Source organism: Salvelinus sp. IW2-2015, linkage group LG16 (genome assembly GCF_002910315.2).
Source record: "Salvelinus sp. IW2-2015 linkage group LG16, ASM291031v2, whole genome shotgun sequence".
In the NCBI taxonomy this organism is placed as follows: domain Eukaryota; kingdom Metazoa; phylum Chordata; class Actinopteri; order Salmoniformes; family Salmonidae; genus Salvelinus; species Salvelinus sp. IW2-2015.
In genome coordinates, this window is record NC_036856.1 from 34,576,694 (window position 1) to 34,599,834 (window position 23,141).

Genomic DNA, 23,141 nt, shown 5'->3' on the forward strand with positions numbered 1-23,141 from the left:
TCTGAAACATATTAAAAATGCTGCTCTGATAGGAGTGCTGAGTGGTACAGAACTGAAGACATGCAGGCAAAGACATCACACAGAGACAGACACCCTAAAACAATAGAACTAAGACTGTCAGCTTGTAACAAGGTCGTAAGGCGTGAGTATACATAATCCAAAACATCACTAAGGGAAATCCTAACGTAATTCAATTGAAAACAGTCCATCATCATCTGATTTGTTACACTAACGTGGTTGAATGCGGCGGCAGGTACCCTAGTGGTTAAGGGCCAACTACGTGAAAAATCTGTTGATGTGCCCTTAAGCAAGGCACTCAACCCTAATTGCTCCTGTAAGTTGCTCTGGGTAATGTAATGAATGCTTTTCATATCACATCTGATAACATTCCCAATACATATGCCTTTTATAATGGCATGCAGTGCATTGTTCTCCCAGAGTTAATATGACTAATGATGGAGGTTATAGTGAAGAATAGCCCCTTGGAACTCGTTAGTATCAGACAAAGTACCTGTGCACAGCAAGCCACTCACACACACATGCACTTACACACGTGCTCTCTCTCCCTCATCCTCTCTGTCATCCTGGCAACCCCTGCCTTGGAGTGTCCAAGCATTATTAGTTTTCAGTGGTGACAATTCTGTGTGAGAGTGGGTTGTTTATAACTGAATACAAAGGCTCAGAGGGAATATTGCTTTTCTTCTGCCATGATCGTATCAAGTTTTTCACCCATTTTTCATGATCATTTTCACCAATAAAGCAGTCAGCACATGACATGCAATTTTCACCCACCCAAATAACTAACAAGTCCACACCACTCAACACTGAATGAAAGATCATAGACGGTTGGACTCATTAAGACACGGACAGCAGAGGACTGAATCAGTAATTTAAACGATCAGGATTATCAGAACAACAGTGCAGTCATCTTGGGACTGGAGATACAGGCATAATAGTTTAGGATGACACCAATCACATCAACTGCTGTCCAAATGAAACAAAAATAGTGTACAGTTAAAAAAGAGACAATAATAACACTCAGCCATAGAGACATTTTTCTACGACAACCACCCACAGAAGTACCCGATGCACAGATTAATTGTATTGCGATTCACTGATTATACAAATTGCATTGACTGGTTAAGTACTGTAGGTAGTAGGACACTGACAATAGCACAGGTGTGCAAACAGTAGGAACGTTCTATATGCTCTATACACACCTACATTTACATTTAAGTCATTTAGCAGACGCTCTTATCCAGAGCGACTTACAAATTGGTGCATTCACCTTATGATATCCAGTGGAACAACCACTTTACAATAGTGCATCGTATGAGAACGATTCCGCTATCTATAGAGTGTGTTTGAATCATTTTGACATGGGGTTGTGAGGGTAAACTAGGTTCTATAGATGCGAGTGATTGTAACAAATATATATTTTTCTATTGGAAAATTGTTAATTTTCTCTGGTACTGTATGTTACAATGCATAGAGGAAAGGAGGATAAACATGTCAAAAACAAACTTGATTCAGAAAAATATCAACACTGTGCTTCATCCCCAATATAATACTGACATCAATGTCCTAGAAAGTTAGTGCAGTCACATTTAGAGTGAATAGAACATAATGTAATGATGTTGTGTTCTCCTACACACCTGATATCTTGCACCATGGAAATGGTAGACGTTTGTATAATATGTGCAATCAACCTCTCTCTTAATATTTGACCGGTAGGGTCGTTACATGGGAGGGGGAAAAGTGTCTTTACACAAAAAAATGCTGGGTTGTTTGGATGACCCAACTGCTAGGTTGCAGGCATTGGGTCACTTATTTGGGTTGTTTTCTTTAAAAAGAGCAAGGTTGAGTTGTTGTTGTTGCTGGGTTATTGATGCTGGGTTATTGAGACCCAGCGGTCAGGTCAGAAGACTGGAAGCGCGACTACAGTAGGTAGGGCCGTGGTTTCATATAGTTATTTTTGGCCACCCGTGAGAGTAAACATCATTCCGGTTTATCTGTTCTGATATCAGAAGGTTAAGGTTGTACACTGACACTTTAGTAGATTTAATGAAGCTTACAAAAGTCTAAGAGTTCCTTAAAAGCCTATGCAAAACCCAATGTTGGTATACTTACCACTATGTAAAAATACGTACAAACTTATGTTATTAATAATACATTAGAATATGTAATGTGTATTTTCTTTAAATGAAAATTGAAATTAGCTGTGTATTTAAGATTATGAACAATAATTACATTTATTTTCACTGGTGGCGAAAAATAACTATCTGAAACCCACACACCTAATAAGCCACGCCTCCTGAAAATAACCTATTGATTACATATTAAAAGAGCTGTTCAACCCAGCATGAAAATGAATATAACTTAATTGATGGTTAAATTAACCCATGTTTGGGTAATCACAACAATCCAACATGCTAGGTTATTCACACAATCTAACTGGCTGGGTCAAAATAATCCAGCGTGTGTCCTGTCCAACATTTACCCAGCACTTGGTTACCAAATAACCCAAAATTGGGTTGATTTTAACCCAGCATTTTTTAGAGGGAAGTGGTGTAATACCTCATAGAAATGTCACATCGTCCTGCGACTGCACCCATCGCCAGTGGGCATCATACCCCAGGTGCATCTTGCCGTTCATCTTGCAGGCATCTACGTCTATCTTGCCATTCTTATAGGGTTTGAGTTTGGGGCTCTGGCTTTTCCCCAGCTTTTCAGCCAGGCAAACCCGGGCTGAATCAGTAGGTCCTCGTGCTTGCCTGACTGCTTTATCCAGGGCGCCGTTGCTCTTACTGGGCTGATGGGTTTGGCTGGGGTCCTTGGTATCCTTGGTGATGGTGGTTCCTTTCACTGCCTCTGTGGCCTTAGTCCAAATTGAAGACTCCTTATTGGGGATGTCTGGCTTGACTTGGGGAGAGGCAGGATCAACAACTACCTTGACCCCTGTGCCTTGTCCTACCCCAGCTCCAGACCCAAACCCTGCCATAGCCACTGACCCTTCTCCAGCTCCAGCGCCTCTCCCAGCTCCTGCCCCAGCCCCTGCCCCAGCCCCTGCCCCAGCTCCTGTCGCTGCCCCGGTCCGAGTGGGCGTCACAGTCCCCAGTGGAGTAGAACACAGCACAGACTCAGAACTAGAAGGGCCGTACTCATCCATGTCATCAGCAAGGGTGTCCAGATAACTGCCTATAGAGATGTTATCCAGCTTGTCGTTGAGGGGGTCCTGCAGGCTGCTCCAGCTGCCCCTCCAGGTGTCTCCTCCAGGGCCCTCTCCCAGGCTGTACTGGCTGCTGGTCAGACTGCTGCAGCGGCTGGTCAGGGTGCCGCGCTCCTCCAGGAGCCACTTACATGCCTCGATCCCCTCGTGCACCGCCAGCAGCTGCTGCAGGATCTTCACGTCCATCGAGCGCAGGTGGGCCTATGGAGAAGAAGAATACTTTATTGATACAGCAGAGGGGAGAGAAGAGATGGTGGGAGGAAAGCAACTGACTCAGGAGAGAAGAGATGGTAGGAGGCAAGCAACTGACTCAGGAGAGAGGAGAGAAGAGATGGTGGGAGGAAAGTAACTGACTCAGGAGAGAGGAGGGAGCTGTGGGAAAGAGAAAGAAGATAGGGAGATGGAGGATGGAGGGGTATGAGGAAAATAGGAGAGGAGCAAGGTGAGAGAATGAGGTGAGAGAATAGAGGAGGAATAAGAGGAAGGAGAAGTAAGGTAATGTTAAGGGACAAGATGTGGGAACAGATTATTTTTTCGAAGGTGAGAGAAGATGGGAGGTGGAACAGATGAAGCCAGGAGAGTAGATATACGTTTTAAAATAATAATGAATGTGCAACACGATACGTGGGAAACAAGAAGAAAATATAGCTTGGGAGATTAATTTAGTAGCAGGGTGGTGGGAGATGAATGTTGTAGCAGGGTGGTGGGAGACAAATGTTGTAGCAGGGTGGTGGGAGAGAAATTTAGTAGCAGGGTGGTGGGAGAGGAATTTAGTAGCAGGGTGGTGGGAGATGAATGTTGTAGCAGGGTGGTGGGAGATGAATGTGGTAGCAGGGTGGTGGGAGATGAATGTTGTAGCAGGGTGGTGGGAGATGAATGTTGTAGCAGGGTGGTGGGAGACGAATGTAGTAGCAGGGTGGTGGGAGAGGAATGTAGTAGCAGGGTGGTGGGAGATGAATGTTGTAGCAGGGTGGTGGGAGATGAAATGTTGTAGCAGGGTGGTGGGAGAGAAATTTAGTAGCAGGGGGTGGGAGAGGAATTAGTAGCAGGGTGGTGGGAGATGAATGTTGTAGCAGGGTGGTGGAGATGAATGTTGTAGCAGAGTGGTGGGAGATGAATGTTGTAGCAGGGTGGTGGGAGAGGAATGAAGTAGCAGGGTGGTGGGAGAGGGATGAAGTAGCAGGGTGGTGGGAGATGAATGAAGTAGCAGGGTGGTGGGAGATGAATGAAGTAGCAGGGTGGTGGGGATGAATGATGTAGCAGGGTGGTGGGAGATGAATGTTGTAGCAGGGTGGTGGGAGATGAATGTTGTTGCAGGGTGGTGGGAGATGAATGTTGTAGCAGGGTGGTGGGAGAGGAATTTAGTAGCAGGGGTGGTGGGAGAGGAATTTAGTAGCAGGGTGGTGGGAGAGAATTTAGTAGCAGGGTTGGTGGGAGAGGAATTTGTAGCAGGGTGGTGGGGAGTGAATGAAGTAGCAGGGTGGGGGGAGCGAATGTTGTAGCAGGGTGGTGGGAGAGAATGTTGTAGCAGGGTGGTGGAGAGAATGTTGTAGCAGGGTGGTGGGAGACGAATGTTGTAGCAGGGGTGGTGGGAGATGAATGTTGTAGCAGGGTGGTGGGAGATGAATGTTGTAAGCAGGGTGGTGGAGATGAATTTAGTAGCAGGGTGGTGGGAGATGAATGTTGTAGCAGGGTGGTGGGAGATGAATGTTGTAGCAGGGTGGTGGGAGATGAATGTTGTAGCAGGGTGGGTGGAGATGAATGTTGTAGCAGGGTGGTGGGAGATGAATGTTGTAGCAGGGTGGTGGGAGATGAATTTTGTAGCAGGGTGGTGGGAGATGAATGTTGTAGCAGGGTGGTGGGAGAGAATGTTGTAGCAGGGTGGTGGGAGAAAATGTTTGTAGCAGGTGGTGGGAGATGAATTTTAGTAGCAGGTGGTGGGAGATGAATTTAGTAGCAGGGTGGTGGGAGACGAATTTAGTAGCAGGGTGGTGGGAGATGAATTTAGTAGCAGGGTGGTGGGAGATGAATGTTGTAGCAGGGTGGTGGGAGATGAATGTTGTAGCAGGGTGGTGGGAGATGAATGTTGTAGCAGGGTGGTGGGAGATGAATGTTGTAGCAGGGTGGTGGGAGATGAATGTTGTAGCAGGGTGGTGGGAGATGAATGTTGTAGCAGGGTGGTGGGAGATGAATTTAGTAGCAGGGTGGTGGGAGATGAATTTAGTAGCAGGGTGGTGGGAGACGAATTTAGTAGCAGGGTGGTGTGGAGATGAATTGTAGTAGCAGGTGGTGGGTGAATGTTGTAGCAGGGTGGTGGGAGATGAATGTTGTGGTGGGGAGATGAATGTTGTAGCAGGGTGGTGGGAGATGAATGTTTGTAGCAGGGTGGTGGGAGATGAATGTTGTAGCAGGGTGGTGGGAGATGAATGTTGTAGAAGGGTGGTGGGAGATGAATGTTGTAGCAGGGTGGTGGGAGACGAATGAAGTAGCAGGGTGGTGGGAGACGAATGAAGTAGAAGGGTGGTGGGAGATGAATGAAGTAGCAGGGTGGTGGGAGATGAATGAAGTAGCAGGGTGGTGGGAGATGAATGAAGTAGCAGGGTGGTGGGAGATGAATGTTGTAGCAGGGTGGTGGAGATGAATGTGTAGCAGGGTGGTGGAGATGAATGTTGTAGCAGGGTGGTGGGAGATGAAGTGGTAGCAGGGTGGTGGGAGATGAAATGAGTAGCAGGGTGGTGGGAGATGAATGAAGTAGCAGGGTGGTGGGAGATGAATGTTTGTAGCAGGGTGGTGGGAGATGAATGTTGTAGCAGGGTGGTGGGAGGATGAATGTTGTTAGCAGGGTGGTGGGAGATGAATGAAGTAGCAGGGTGGTGGGAGATGAATGAAGTAGCAGGGTGGTGGGAGAATGAATGTTGTAGCAGGGTGGTGGGGAGAATGAAGTAGCAGGGTGGTGGGAGATGAATGTTGTAGCAGGGTGGTGGGAGATGAATGTTGTAGCAGGGGTGGTGGGAGATGAATGTTGTAAGCAGGGTGGTGGGAGATGAATGGTAGCAGGGTGGTGGGAGATGAATGAGTAGCAGGGTGGTGGGAGATGAATGAAGTAGCAAGGGTGGTGGGAGATGAATGAAGTAGCAGGGTGGTGTGAGATGAATGAAGTAAGCAGGGTGGTGGGAGATGAATGAAGTAGCAGGGTGGCTGGGAGATGTATGAAGTAGCCAGGGTGGTGGGAGATGAATGTTGTAGCAGGGTGGTGGGAGATGAATGTTGTAGCAGGGTGGTGGGAGATGAATGAAGTAGCAGGGTGGTGGGAGATGAATGAAGTAGCAGGGTGGTGGGAGATGTATGAAGTAGCAGGGTGGTGGGAGATGAATGAAGTAGCAGGGTGTTGGGAGTAAGAAGAGGTGGATTTGAGAGAAAAAGGGAAAAAATAATTTGCGTTAAATTGCATTCCCCACAGTTAAAACGAGTTGCCAACGGCAGTAAATTGTAAAAGTAAGTAGACTTACGGAAAATTTATGAAAGTTGTAATTAATCAAAATAATTTGGCACCACTGCTTTTAATGCGTGTAGGAGGGATGCTGACTCTCTCTCRCTCTCTCTCTCTCAGCCCCAGGGTTAGCAGAGAGAACTGCCAACTGGATACACCACACTCCTAGAATGCAACTCAGTCACTGTGATATGCCTATCGCATTTCCAATTGCCTAGAGTTCCAGGACAGTGGATAAAGCACAGACACCTAAATCTTACAGATCTTTGACCTCTGACCTTTTTCACTCTTTGTGTACCTCTCTCGTTGCCCCCACTGCACCACCCCTCATGACCCTGCAGGTCAAGTCATTAAAAAAAGCATCTGAGTGGAACCTATTGATTGATTTCTCTGGCCTACAACCACTTTCCTTAAAATGTGGTTACTGCACAATGTACATGCCTGGACCTTTATGTCTCTGTATCTCTCAGCCGGAGCAATACATAAATCATATAGATATAGATTAGTCATATATCTCTATCAGGCTGCATCATTATAGCTCATAACTATAATCACAAAAAGCTCATTTGGTAATAAACTGCAGAAGGGGCCCACATGAGACATGTGATGGATAGGTATAATATAGGAAACATAGACATACTAGAGATGATCTTCCAATAATTCAAATCACACTGGATATTGTTTCATCAATCTGAATGCCCTTTCAGTGAACTACTTTCCATCTAGCAAAACAAAGGAAATGGTGATGGGATAACACTGCGTTAGAGTACCCTTCTTTGGCCCTATACTATCCAATCCAAAGTGTTTGTGTCCTTGCCAACTCAGCTCCACTCCTCCCAGCCTGGGGCAGAGACCAGGAGACACAGGCCATCCGGAACAGAACAAGAGATGAGGCAGAAAGTAACAGCTTTCTCAGTCAGCAGAGCTTGTGTATAGGAGGGGGGGAGGAAAAAGAGAAAGCGGAGGAGGGAGACGGCACCCATCTCTCTCGTTCTTCCTATCTCTCCCTCTCTCAGTAAATGAGCTGAAGGAGCTATAGTTGTTCTGCTGATGCCAAAGCCACACTGACCGACTGGCTGTATGCTCTGCTGTAGTAATGAGTTAGTCTGACGCTGAGCACAAATCACCAGACCAAAACACAGGAAGCGAGAGAGGGAATGCAAAGCTAAAGCCAGGCTGCAAGGTTGGAAATAACAACATATAATACATGCCTCTCTCTCTTTTAAGATCTGCATCTGTGAATGTATAAGATTCATTCAATTGCAAATATTGCACACACCAAAATAACAAAGGAGAGAGGGATAGACAGCAACACATATTGGGAAGAGGCAGAAAAATCTACGAGAAAGATCTCCTATATAACCACTGTTTGTGTGTATTATGATGTGGTAAAGTAAATGTCTAGCATCCTGGGAATTAGACATCAGGACTGGGGTTTGGGCTGGGTTGGGGTTGTTGAGATTAGGGGGTATAGCTGGCAGAGTCTGAGTGAGAGACTAATGAGCGTAGCTGTAAATATTATTCCCATAGGTCACCACCCTGCTGATGAGGTTCAGGGCTGGCTGTGTACTAAACCTACCAGGCTGTCTGTGTACTGCTCTGCAAACTGCATGTCTCTGTACAGTACATATGTACATGCCTATTGGTGTACTGGGCATCTCATAAAATGCCATGTCTACAGGTATGTGTAACAAACAGTGTACTTATAGTATGCATTGGTTGAAGCTCAATGTTAAATCAAATATCGATGAAAATTCATAAATCAACTTGACTGGAGGTACACCACACACTCCCCGCCTCTTGTCATGAGCCGTCCGACTGTTACCAAGAACCGCATACTGGATTTTTCAACAAGGTCTTTAACAATTGAGTTTTCAGAGTATTTTCTACGTCTACCTAGCTCAAATTCTAGACGTCACATTAAAACGAGACTATAGCGTCTATAAAGTGAGTGAGTAAGAAAAATGGTTGCAAATGCCAGAGTTCATGTGTGTCTGCGAGCAGGAGTGACATAGTGATAGTCTTTAATTTTGCGCAGATGTAGGATATACATTTAAAATTTTAATATCTAGGTATTTTTTTGTCCTATCATAATGGAACGGTGCTAACCCTATATCCAAGACAACGATCTGAGATCGATCTATGTGTGGAAGGGTAGAGAGGGGCAGAGGTGTTTGTTTGGGAGGGGTAGGGTGAGTGAGTGTACGCATCTGTTGACAAAATGTAGAATTCCTACTGCCGCCCGTTGTTGTGGGTCACAATCCTTCGTAGAAGTATTTATATTATTCTGCGTATTATTAGTCAATTATTAGTCACACACACACACACACACACACACCACCACACCACAAACACAGCACACACACACACACACAACACACACCACACACACACAACACACACACACACACACACACACACACACACACACACACACACAACACACACACACACACACACCAAACAATTCTTGACAGGTACTATTTTTTACATTGTAGAATAGTAGTGAAGACATCAAAACAATGAAATAACACATATGGAATCATGTAGTAACTAAAAATGTTAAACAAATCAGAACATATTTTAATTTTTCAGATTCTATAAAGTAGCCACCCTTTGCCTTGATGACATCTTTGCACACTCTTGGCATTCTATCAACCAGCTTCATGAGGTAGTCACCTGGAATGCATTTCATTTAACAGGTTAGCCTTGTTAAAAGTACATTTGAGGAATTTATTTCCTTCATAATGCATTTGAGCCAATCAGTTGTGATGTGACAAGGTAGGATTGGAATACAAGATGGCGTAGCAGTCAGACATCTTTGTCCTTTGTCTTGTCCTATGTATATATATTTTTATATATTTTTCTTCGCATATCTTTTTAATATTTTTCTAAACCTCAACTTCAAAATACTCTCATGCAACCCGCCTCACCCAATGTGGTGTGGATCTGTTATTTGTAAAGTATTTTTATTTACCTCGGAACCGGAATCCCCCAACAGAAGCTAGCCAGCTCACTAGCTGCTAGCTAGTACATTTACATTTACATTTAAGTCATTTAGCAGACGCTCTTATCCAAAGCGAGTAGTCAGCTAACCACTGCTAGCGGTCATCAGCTAACCTTCAGCTCGGAAAGCTCTCGCCAGTTTGTACAACGTGACTCAAACCAGAGCATACCGGACCTATTTTCTCTACATATCCCCAGATTCCTACCGCAAGCTCTGGACCTTTCCACCTGGATCATCGCAGCTAGCTAGCTGCTATCAGAGTGACTACTCCTGGCTAACGTCTGTTCCGAAGCAAGCACCAATTAGCCTGTAGCTAGCCAATGCTAGGCCCATTCTCCCGGCTAGCTGAAGAGGCCCATCAGCCACTCCTGGGCTTCAATACCCAGAACCCTTCTACTGCCGGTACGGGGCACGGAACCCCGCCGATCCTTCACGACTGGACTACGACGTAATCTTCTCGAGGGGTTACTCAACTGGCCCCTACATCGCGACGTCCCCTGAATGCCCATCTGCTTGCCGCGGCCCGCTAGCTGTTAGGCGCGGCCCGCTGGCTGTCTAGAGCATATTGGACTGTTAGCTGAATAGATCCATCGGCCAATTTCTTGGGCCACTATACCTATTTTGCCAATTGGACTTGGACTCCTCTGCTACTCGGAACCTTACTAATCCATCACAACTGGTCTGTCAACTTCACCGGACGCAGAGGCTAAAACAGACTTTCCTCTGTCGAGACGTCCTTCTTAGGCCCTTCTGCTAGCTTGCTAGCCCCGTCCTGCTAGCTGTCTGAATCGCCGTGTCTCCAGCCAGCCCAACCCCTCACTGGACCCCTATGATCACCCGGCCACGCATGCCTCTCCCTAATATCAATATGCCTTGTCCATTACTGTCCTGGCTTGTGATTATTGTCTTATTTCACTGTAAAGCCTCTAGCCCTGTTCAATATGCCTTAACCAACCATTTAGTTCCACCTCCCACATATGCGGTGACATCACCTGGTTTAAACATCTCTTGGGACAATATCTCTCTCATCATTACTCAATGCCTAGGTTTACCTCCAATGTACTCACATCCTACCATACCTTTGTCTGTACATTATGCATTGAATCTATTCTACCGCACCCAGAAACCTGCTCCTTTCACTCTCTGTTCTGAACGTACTAGACGACCAGTTCTGATAGGCTTTAGCCGTACCCTTATCCTACTCCTCCTCTGTACCTCTGGTGATGTAGAGGTTAATCCTGGCCCTGCATTGCCTAGCTCCACTACTACTCCCCAGGTGCTCTCATTTGTTGACTTCTGTAACCGTAAAAGCCTTGGTTTCATGCATGTTAACATTAGAAGCCTCCTCCCTAAGTTTGTTTTATTCACTGCTTTAGCACACTCTGCCAACCCGGATGTCCTAGCCGTGTCTGAATCATGGCTTATGAAGACCACCAAAAACCCTGACATTTCCATCCCTAACTATAACATTTTCCGACAAGATAAAACTGCCAAAGGGGGCGGTGTTGCAATCTACTGCAGAGATAGCCTGCAAAGCTCTGTCTTACTATCCAGGTCTGTACCCAAACAATTCGAGCTTCTAATTTTAAAAATCCACCTTTCCAGAAACAAGTCTCTCACCGTTGCCGCTTGCAATAGACCACCCTCAGCCCCCAGCTGTGCCCTGGATACCATATGGGAATTGATTGCCCCCCATCTATCTTCAGAGCTCGTGCAGCTAGGTGACCTAAACTGGGATATGCTTAACACCCCAGCCATCCTACAATCTAAGCTTGATGCTCTCAATCTCACTCAAATGATCAATGAACCCACCAGATACAACCCCAAATCTATAAACACGGGCACCCTCATAGATATCATCCTAACCAACTTGCCCTCCAAATACACCTCTGCTGTTTTCAACCAAGATCTCAGCGATCACTGCCTCATTGCCTGGATCCGTAATAGGTCTGCGGTCAAACAACCACCCCTCATCACTGTCAAACGCTCCCTAAAACACTTCAGCAAGCAGGCCTTTCTAATCGACCTGGCCCGGGTATCCTGGAAGGATATTGACCTCATCCCGTCAGTAGAGGATGCCTGGTTATTCTTTAAAAGTAAGTTCCACACCAACTTCAATAAGCATGCCCCATTCAAAAAATGTAGAACCAGGAACAGATATAGCCCTTGATTCTCTCCAGACCTGATTGCCCTTGACCAGCACAAAAACATCCTGTGGCGTTCTGCATTAGCATCGAATAGCCCCCGTGATATGCAACTTTTCAGGGAAGTCAGGAACCAATATACACAGGCAGTTAGGAAAGCTAAGACTAACTTTTTCAAGCAGAAATTTGCATCCTGTAGCACAAACTCAAAAAAGTTGTGGGACACTGTAAAGTCCATGGAGAATAAGAGCACCTCCTCCCAGCTGCCCACTGCACTGAGGCTAGGAAACACTGTCACCACTGATAGATCCACCATAATTGAAAAATTCAATAAGTATTTTTCTATGGCTGGCCATGCTTTCCACCTGGCTACCCCTACCCCAATCAACAGCCCTCCAACCCCCACAGCAACTTGCCCAAGCCTCCCCATTCCTCCTTCACCCAAATCCAGATAGCTGATGTTCTGAAAGAGTTGCAAAATCTGGACCCCTACAAATGAGCCGGGCTAGACAATCTGGACCCTCTCTTTCTAAAATTATCTGCCGAAATTGTTGCAACCCCTATTACTAGCCTGTTCAACCTGTCTTCCGTATCGTCTGAGATTCCCAAAGATTGGAAAGCTGCCGCGGTCATCCCCCTCTTCAAAGGGGGAGACACTCTAGACCCAAACTGTTACAGACCGATATCTATCCTACCCTGCCTTTCTAAGGTCTTCGAAAGCCAAGTTAACAAACAGATCACCGACCATTTCGAATCCCACCGTACCTTGTCCAGTATGCAATCCGGTTTCAGAGCTGGATCTCAGCCACGCTCAAGGTCCTAAACGATATCATAAKCGCCATCGATAAGAGACATTACTGTGCAGCCGTATTCATCGACCTGGCCAAGGCTTTCGACTCTGTCAATCACCACATTCTTATCGGCAGACTCAACAGCCTTGGTTTTTCAAATGATTGCCTCGCCTGGTTCACCAACTACTTCTCTGATAGAGTTCAGTGTGTCTAATCGGAGGGCCTGTTGTCCGGACCTCTGGCAGTCTCTATGGGGGTGCCACAGGGTTCAATTCTCTGGCCGACTCTCTTCTCTGTATACATGAATGATGTCGCTCTTGCTGCTGGTGATTCTCTGATCCACCTCTACGCAGACAGCACCATTCTGTATACCTCTGTCCCTTCTTTGGACACTGTGTTAACTAACCTCCAGACGAGCTTCAATGCTACAACTCTCCTTATGTGGCCTCCAACTGCTCTTAAATACAAGAAAAACTAAATGCATGCTCTTCAAACAATCGCTGCCCGCACATGCCCGCCCATCCAGCATCACTACTCTGGACGGTTCTGACTTAGAATATGTGGACAACTACAAATACCTASGTGTCTGGTTAGACTGTAAACTCTCCTTCCAGACTCACATTAAGCATCTCCAATCCAAAATTAAATCTAGAATTGGCTTCCTATTTCGGAACAAAGCATTCTTCACTCATGCTGCCAAACATACCCTCGTAAAACTGACCATCCTACCGATCCTCGACTTCGGCGATGTCATCTATAAAATAGCCTCCAACACTCTCCTCAACAAATTGGATGCAGTCTATCACAGTGCCATCCGTTTTGTCACGAAAGCCCCATATACTACCCACCACCGCGACCTGTACGCTCTCGTTGACTGGCCCTCGCTTCATACTCGTTGCCAAACCCACTGGCTCCAGGTCATCTACAAGTCTCTGCTAGGTAAAGCCCCGCCTTTTCTCTGCTCACTGGTCACCATAGCAGCACCCACCCATAGCATGCGCTCCAGCAGATATATCTCACTGGTCACCCCCAAAGCCAATTCCTACTTTGGCCGCCTTTCCTTCCAGTTCTCTGCTGCCATTGACTGGAACGAACGGCAAAAATCACTGAAGCTGGAGACTCTTATCTCCCTCACTAGCTTTAAGCACCAGCTGTCAGAGCAGCTCACAGATCACTGCACCTGTACATAGCCCATCTGTAATTAGCCCATCCAACTACCACATCCCCATACTGTATTTATTTATTTATCTTGCTCCTTTTCACCCCAGTATCTCTACTTGCACATTCATCTTCTGCACATCTACCATTCCAGTGTTTAATTGCTATATTGTAATTACTTCGTCACCATGGCCTATTTATTGCTTTACCTCCCTTATCTTACCTCATTTGCACATACTGTATAAAGACTTTGTRTACTGTATTATTGACTGTATGTTTGTTTATTCCATGTGTAACTCTGTGTTGTTGTACGTGTCAAACTGCTTTGCTTTATCTTGACCAGGTCGCAGTTGCAAATGAGAACTTGTTCTCAACTAGCCTACCTGGTTAAATAAAGGTTAAATAAAAAAAATAAAAAAAATACAGAAGATAGCACTAATTGGTAAAAGACCAATATAATGCCCAATATAATGGTAAGCACAGCTCAAAAAAGCAAAGAGAAACGACAGTCCATCATTACTTTAAGACATGAAGGTCAGTCAATACGGAATATTTCTAGAACTTTGAAAGTTACTTCAAGTGCAGTCGCAAAAACAATCAAGCGCTATGATGAAACTGGCTCTCATGAGGCCCTCCACAGGTAAGGAAGACCCAGAGTTACCTCTGCTGCAGAAGATAAATTCAGTTACCAGCCTCAGAAATGTCAGCCCAAATAAATGCTTCCCAGAGTTCAAGTAAAAGACACATCTCAACATCAACTGTTCAGAGGAGACTGTGTGAATCAGGCATTCATGGTCGAATTTCTGTAAAGAAACCACTACTAAAGGACACCAATAAGAAGAGACTTGCTTGGCTCAAGAAACACAAGCAATGGACATTAGACCGGTGGAAATCTGTCCTTTGGTCTGATAAGCCAAAATTTGAGATTCTTGGTTCAAACCGCTGTGTCTTTGTGAGACGCAGAGTAGCTGAACGGATGATCTCCGCATGTATGGCTCCCACCATGAAGCATGGAGGAGGAGGTTTTATGGTGTGGGGGTGCTTTGCTGGTGACACTGTCTGTGATTTAGTTAGAATTTAAGGCGCACTTAATCAGCATGGCTACCACAGCATTCTGCAGCGATATGCCATCCCATCTGGTTTGCACTTACTGGGACTATGATTTGTTTTCCAACAAGACAATGAACCAACACACTTCCAGGCTGTGTAAGGGCTATTTGACCAAGAAGGAGAGTGATGGAGTGCTGCATAAGATGACCTGGCTTTCACAATCAACACAATTGAGATGGTTAAGGATGAGTTGGACAGCAGAGTGAAGGAAAAGCAGCCAACAAGCTCAGCATATGTGGGAACTCCTTCAAGACTGTTGGAAAAACATTACAGGTGAAGCTGGTTGAGAGAATGCAAAAAAGTGTGCAAACCTGTCATCAAGGCAAAGGGTGGTGTCACGCCCTGACCTTAGAGAGCCTTTTTTATTCTCTATTTGGTTAGGTCAGGGTGTGACTTGGGTGGGCAAATCTGTGTTTCTATTTCTTTGTTGGCCTAGTATAGTTCCCAATCAGAGGCAGCTGTTTATCGTTGTCTCTGATTGGGGATCATACTTAGGCAGCCCTTTTTCCCACCTTAGATTGTGGGATCTTGTTTTTTGGTTAGTTGCCTGTGTGCACGCCATGAGCTCCACGTTTCGTTTGTGCTTGATTGTTTTTGTTTGGTGAGTTTCAATTCATTCAAATATGTGGACCTCTACGCACGCTGCGACTTGGTCAATTCATTTCGACGAGCGTGACAGAAGATCCCACCACCAAGTGACCAAGCAGCGTGCCCAGGAGTGGAGGYCATCATGGACCTGGGAGGAGGTAATGGCAGGGGACAAGACCCTGCCATGGAAGCAGGCGGAGTCAGCGAGAGAGGAACGGCGCCGAAACCAGGAATCAAGGAAACGACGGAAGCCCGAAGGGCAGCCTAAAAAAAAAAAATTGTGGGGGCACACGGGGTGGCGAGCGGAGCAAAAGTGGGAACAAGAACCAACTCCCTGTAATTACGATGAGGAGTTGGTCACGGTTCAGATCCCATGCTTTCCGGTTCTGCGCACCGTGCCTCCAGTGCYCACCCTTAGCCCGGTGCGTTCTGTGCCTGCTTTCCGTACTTGCCGTGCTAAGGTGAGCATCTGTCCAGGACGGATTGCCGGCTCAGCGGTCCTGGTCGCCAGTGCGTCTCCTCGGCCCAGGATATCCTGCGCCAGCTCTACGCACAACCCAATGCGGCCTGTGCCAGCTCCCCGCACTTGCCGTGCTACAGGGGGTATTCAGCCAGGACGCGTTGTGCCAGCTCTACGCTCCAGACCTCCAGTGCGCCTCCACGGCCCAGTATAACCTGCGCCGGCTCTACGACTCTGCCTCCAGTGCGCCTTCACAGCCCAGTGCGTCCTGGGCCAGCTCTCCACACTTACCGAGCTAAAGTGGGTATCCAGCCAGAACGCGTTGTGCCAGCTCCACGCACCCGGCCTCCAGTGCGTCTCTCCAGCCCGGTGCGTCCTGTGCCAGTTCCACGCACTCGGCCTCCAGCGACGGTCCCCAGTACGGAGCCTGCAGCGATGGTCCGGAGCCGCCAGCGACGGTCCCCAGTCCGGAGCCTGCAGCGACGGTCCCCAGTCCGGAGCTTCCAGCGTTGGTTCCCAGTCCGGAGCTTCCAGAGACGGTTCCCAGTCCGGAGTCCGCGACGACAATCTACGGTCCGGAAGTTTCTCCTATCTCTGCAGCACTCCACCAATCAGGCCTTTATGGTAGAGTGGCCAGAAGGAAGCCACTCCTCAGTAGAAGGCACATGACAGCCCACTTGGAGTATGCCAAAAGGCACGTAAAGGACTCTTAGATCATGAGAAACAAGATTCTCTGGTCTGATGAAACCAAGATTGGACTCTTTGGCCTGAATMCCAAGCGTCACGTCTGTTGGAAACCTGGCACCATCCCTACGGTGAAGCAGGGTGGTGGCAGCATCATGCTGTGGGGATGTTTTCAGCGGTAGGGACTGGGAGACTAGTCGGGATCAAGGAAAAGATGAACAGAGCAAAGTACAGAGAGATCCTTGATGAAAACCTGCTCCAGAGCCCTCAGGACCTCAGACTAAGCACTTAGCCAAGACAACGCAGGAGTGGCTTCAGGACAAGTCTCTGAATGTCCTCAAGTGGCCCAGCCTTTTTATGGAGACCCCAAAGCAGTCATTCCTAACAGCCCCAGAGGCTTTCCATAGTCCCCTACACACACCGTGGAGTACCTTGCCCATTGTGCTAACACAGCGCAGCGGAGATATAATTTGTTTTGCCGCCAACCTGTCACTCAATCATTTAAACTTTTTTGCTATTTTAAATAGGGATATAAAACTAAAACTGAGGGGGCTAAACATTTTTTACTTGAGCCCCCTCATGGAGCTGGGGCCGTCCGGACCGCACAAAAAAAAGACAGCCGGTCTGGACTTAGTGGGAAGTAGCCATCAAGAAGTAAAAAAKTGGTTTCTTTTCTTTTTTCAAATGCTCACTCAGCCAACTTATTCAGTACTTTGAGAGTCACAGGAACTGGTATGTGCTTAATGTAAAGCAGCTGTTGATATTCCCCCGCCCCTCTTTAAAGGGAGAATCCATATGGTTTGCATAAATACAAATAGCCATGTCTATGAAGTAATAGCTTGGGCCTGGTTTCTTGATAGCGATGGAACATAAGCTTACGAGTGTTTTATTTTATTTTACCCGGTAAGTTGACTGAGAACACACTCTCATTTACAGAAACAACATGGGGAATTTACAGGGGAGAGGAGATGAAAGAGCCAATTGGAAGCTGGGGATGATTAGATGGCCATGATGGTATGAGAGCCAGATTGGGAATTTAACCAGAATAGCAGGGTTAACTCTCCTACTCTTACTATAAGTGCCATAGGATCTTTAGTGGCCACAGTGAGTCAGGACTCCCGTTTAATGTCCCATCCGAAAGACAGCAACCTACACAGGGTAATGTCCCCAATCACTGCCCTGGGGCATTGGGAGATTTTTTTAGACCACAGGAAAGATTGCCTCCTACTGGCCCTCCAACACCACTTCCAGCAGCATCTGGTTTCCCATTCAGGGACTGACCAGGACAAAACCGGCTTAGCTTCAGAGGCAAGCCAGCAGTGGGATGAAGGGTGGTATATTGCTGGCACAAAATTATGCATTGTTTCTATAATGGCCAAAGAACTCACATGCATTTACAAAAAGCACCACGTAGGGAGAACGTTCAATAGGTGCGATGGAAAGAAAGGCAGCGCTGCTCTCAGATCAGCGTTCTCCATTCAAATCTTACCTTAACATTAGATACTGACAACAGATCAGCTCCTAAAAATAAATGATCACCTATGGCTGCAAATAATGAGGCAGCACATCATTGCGCACATGTTAGGCCTACACATCAGACAGTAGTCTACAATTAGCTAAATAGAACTCCGTGGAGATTGATTGAACATTAAATTGCTTTAAATGTATAGGCCTTTGTAGCCTACAATATTTATATTTTAATGCTGCCATCTCGGTTTTCATTTGAAGCATCTTTTTACATTTGGATTGTTTATAACAATTGCAAAGACATTGGCAACTTTGTATTAGAGTAAACCTTGTTCTGAAGTTATCGGTGGTCACAGAGAGACCGATAAATATCTTGATTCTGTTTAGCAGAGATCTTTTGTGTATAAAGTGGAAGGGCAAAAAAGCATCTAACGACCCAGTTAGCGGGTCTATGAGGCAGTCGGTAAATAACAAGTGTTTTCTAGTGCAACTTTAGTAATAATGGTTTCTAAAGACACCTTTTGCATGTGGAAATGTATAATTTAGTAAAATCACTTTCTGGTGTAAAAACCATAGAAATTAAAAACAAAACAAACCATGTTTGAAGTGAAAAGAAGGCATTGGTCTGAAKCAAAAAATAAAGAAAATTCACGAGAACCACATTGCCTACTCCACCCATGCTGTACCAAGGTTTTGTGGCACACAGCTTTGACCTACTACAGTAGCTACATTATGTTGGTCTATTGTACTTCAAACAATGTGTATGCAGGTTACGAAGGATTCAAACCTTCTCAAACAACCTAATTCATACTTTTGAGGAAAAATGGACTTTAATGCTATTCAAATTATGTATACTGAACAAAAATATAAACGCAACATGTGCAGTTTTGTCACACAACACAATACCACAGATATCTCAAGTTGAGGGAGCGTGCAATTGGCATGCTGACTGCAGGAATGTTGCCATTTTAGAAAATTTGTCAGTACGTCCAACCGGCACTACAACCACAGACCACGTGTAACCATGCCAGCCCAGGACCTCCACATCCGGCTTCTTCACATGAGGAATCATCTGAGACCAGCCACCCGGACAGCTGAAACATCTTTGCACAACCAAAGAATTTCTGCACAACTGTCAAAGATTGTCTCAGGGAAGCTCATCTGCGTGATCGTCGTCCTCACCAGGGTCTTGACCTGACTGCTGTTCGGCGTTGTAACCGACTACAGTTGGCAAATGCTCACCTTTGATGGCCACTGGCATGCTGGAGAAGTGTGCTCTTCACAGATGAATCCCGGTTTCAAAAGTACCGGGTAGATGGCAGACAGCATGTATGGCATTGTGTGGGCGAGCAGTTTGCTGATGTCAACATTGTGATGGGCGAGCGGTTTGCTGATGTCAACATTGTGAGCAGAGTGCTCCATGGTGGCGGTGGGGTTGTGGTAAGGGCAGGCATAAGCTGCGGACAACGAACACAAGTGCATTTTATTGATTACAATATGAATGCACAGAGATACTGTGACAAGATCCTGAAGCCCATTGTTGTGCCATTCATCCACCACCATCATCTCATGTTTCAGCATAATAATGCATGGCCTCTTGTCGCAAGGATCTGTACACGATTCCTGGAAGCTGAAAATGTCCCAGTTCTTCCATAGCCTGCATACTCACCAGACATGTCAGCCATTGAGCATGTTTGGGATGCTCTGGATCGACTTGTATGACAGCGTGTTCCCGTTCCCGCCAATATCCAGCAACTTTGCACAGCCATTGAAGAGGTGTGGGACAACATTCCACAGGCCACAATCAACAGCCTGATCAACTCTATGTGAAGTAGATATGTCATGCTACATGAGGTAAATGTTGGTCACACCAGATACTGACTGGTTTTCTGATCCACGCCCCTACTTTTTTTTAAAGGTATCTGTGACCAACAGATGCATATCTGTATTCCCAGTCATGTGAAATCCATAGATTAGGCACTCATTTATTTCAATTGACTGATTTCCTTATATGAAATGTAACTCAGTAAAATCTTTGAAATTGTTGCATGTTATGTTTTTGTTCAGTATAGAGAGAGAGAAAAAAAATGTTTTTAGACTGTATGTATTTTTAGATATAGGCCTATTGTACGTTTGTATTATTGTAGCATCACAATCTTTATTGCAAAAAGAAATACACACAACTTCAAGCTACATATTCATTTGACAGAGGTAATGAACTGGCCATTGATCAGCAGAGCAATTGATAAACAGGACCATGTTTGCAAAACAAGTGTTTCTGAGCTTATGTCAATATTACAGAGGTAAGCTAAGGGTTACATAAATCAGTAATGGAGACAGGATTTATATATTTTATTCTACAGATTTATTCTACAGTTGAAGTCGGACGTTTACATACACCTTACCCAAATACATTTAAACTCAGTTTTTCACAATTCATGACATTTAAGCTTAGTAAAAAATCCCTGTCTTGGGTCAGTAAGGATCACCACTTTAATTTAAGAATGTGAAATGTCAGAATAATAGTAGAGAGAATGATTTATTTCAGCTTTTATTTCTTTCATCACATTCCCAGTGGGTCAGAAGTTTATATACTAATTGAGTGTATTTGGTAGCATTGCCTTTAAATTGCTTAACTTGGGTCAAGCGTTTCGGGTAGCCTTCCACAAGCTTCCCACAATAAGTTGGGTGAATTTTGGCCCATTCCTTCCCTGACGAGTGGTGTAACTGAGTCAGGTTTGGTTTGTAGGATCCTTGCTCGCAAACAGTTTTTCAGTTCTGCCCACAATTTTCTATAGGATTGAGGTCAGAGCTTTGTGATGGCCACTCCAATACCTTGACTTTGTTGTCCTTAAGCCATCCATTTGGAAGATTCTTTGCGACCAAGCTTTAACTTCCTGACTGATTTCTTGAGATGTTGCTTCAATATATCCACATATTTTCCCTCCTCGTGATGCAATCAATTTTGTGAAGTGCACCAGTCCCTCCTGCAGCAAAGGACCCCCAACATGATGCTGCCACCCCCGTGCTTCACGGTTGGGATGGTGTTCTTCGGCCTGCAATGCTCCCCCTTTTCCTCCAAATATAATGATGGTCATTATGGCCAAACAGTTCTATTTTTGTTTCATCAGACCAGAGGACATTTCTCCAAAAAGTATGATCTTTGTCCCCATGTGCAGTTGCAAACCGTAGTCTGGCTTTTTTATGGCGGTTTTGGAGCAGTGGCATCTTCCTTGCTGAGCGGCCTTTCAGGATATGTCGATATAGGACTCGTTTTACTGTGGATATAGATACTTTTGTACCTGTTTCCTTTTCCTGACCAAAAAGATATTCTGAAATATATGTTCTTCTCAATGACATGTATTGCTAAAATAAAGGTTTAAGGAAATACAGGCAGCCCCATATTACTACAAGAAAAAAACAGCTCACTCAATCAAGCATTATGGTCTTGTAAGTATAATCGGCAAAGCATGCTTCCATACAATTAAAAAAAGCTTGAAAAGGTAATGGAATGGGATTAGTGTGTGAAGAATACAATACTTTAACTTGTATGCGGTACAAATCACAATATTGTGGGAGCACCTGCTCTAAGAGTATGAATAAGGCTGTTTGAGAAAGTTTGAATCCTAAGCAACCTGCATACACATTGTTTGAAGGACAACAGACCAACATAGCMACTGTAGTAGGTCAAAGCTGTGTGCTGGAAAATCTTGGTAGAGTATGGGTGGAATAGGCTTTGTGTTGCCCATTTGAATTTCCTTTCTTTTTTGCCTTCAGACCAATGCCTACTTCTCACTTAAAACAGATATTTTTTTGTTTTTAATTACATATTGGTACAGACCGTACAGTCGAGAGAAAAAAAGATACACACCCATCTTTCTGCAAATCTCTGGCTAGGCTACATGTCTGCTTGTGTGCCTATCTACATGTTGTCTGCATGCCATTTATTTTATGTGCCAGTCCCAATGCCAGTCTGCCTGTAGGCATGTCCTAAAGTGTGTGTGGGGGGGTGGGGGCATAGCCTTGGGAGCCTTGAAGGTGGTAGAACCATTTTCACAGTCAAAAGGATTCCGGTTTCCCGGTGGAGGCGCCTGGCCAGACAGCTCCCGGCTAATCCACAGGATTCTGGAGAGCTAAATTTCCTTTCTCCGGCTTGCATCGCATACACCATGCCACGCTCAGCTGAGCTCACACAGTATATACAGCACTCTCTGTGTGTGTGTGTGTGTGTGTGTGTGTGTGTGTGTTGTGTGGTGTGTGTGTGTGTGTTGTGTGTGTATGTGTGTGTGTGTGTGTGTGTGTGTGTGTGTGTGTGTGTGTGTGTGTGTGTGTGTGATGTGTGTGTGTGCTGTGTGTGTATGTTGTTGGGTGTGGTCGTGTGTTGATGCATTAAAGCACTAGTCTACTCACCTTCCTTACAAAGATGAACAGGCTAGCACTTGATGCTACTCAAGGGAGAAAAATATATTTTCAGGCTTGATGTGCCATTTTCACCATGCAGAAACCTATACCTATGCACAGATCCATGCATACATGTGCACACACACACAGTGTTATGATTGTGTGAATGTACACATAGCTATCCTACACACCAGTGAACAAAAGACAGATTCCCACGCAGACCATAAACCAGACTTGACAATTATCACACTGGAAACAGGGGCGAAACAGACCCCCCCCCCCCATCCCCCCCACCCTACGCACACCACTACACACAACATCAAACGACACACAGTTGTCTCTCTTGTCTGTTATCTTTCACCTTCCCCATTATTGTCTGCCTTCTGCAAACAGAGTGAACACATCCCTGAGCATCCTCCATTCCCCATCTTCTCTCCCCTCTCTTTCTCCTCATCTATAGATCATACTTTCAGAGACAGCAGAAGGTGACCTCCTCCACAGCCCTTCCCACTGTTCCATCTGTTTGCATACTCCCTTCCACTCTTTCTATCTCTTTCTCTCCCTCTTCTTGTCCCAAAGATTCATGAAAACGTATAGTCAGTCTCCACAGAC

The 23,141-nt window shown here is 45.5% G+C and overlaps 1 protein-coding gene across 1 annotated transcript in view; it reads right to left on the minus strand.

Moving 5' to 3' along the window:
• Window positions 1-875: 875 nt before the first annotated feature.
• The window catches only part of LOC111975427 (keratin, type II cytoskeletal I-like), a 32,815-nt gene continuing 10,549 nt past the window's right edge, over window positions 876-23,141 (minus strand). The window contains exon 2 of the mRNA XM_024003704.2: window positions 876-3,430. Within this exon, the coding sequence (XP_023859472.1) occupies window positions 2,579-3,430 (852 nt within the window). The 3' untranslated portion in view covers window positions 876-2,578. The remainder of the gene's footprint in view (window positions 3,431-23,141) is intronic.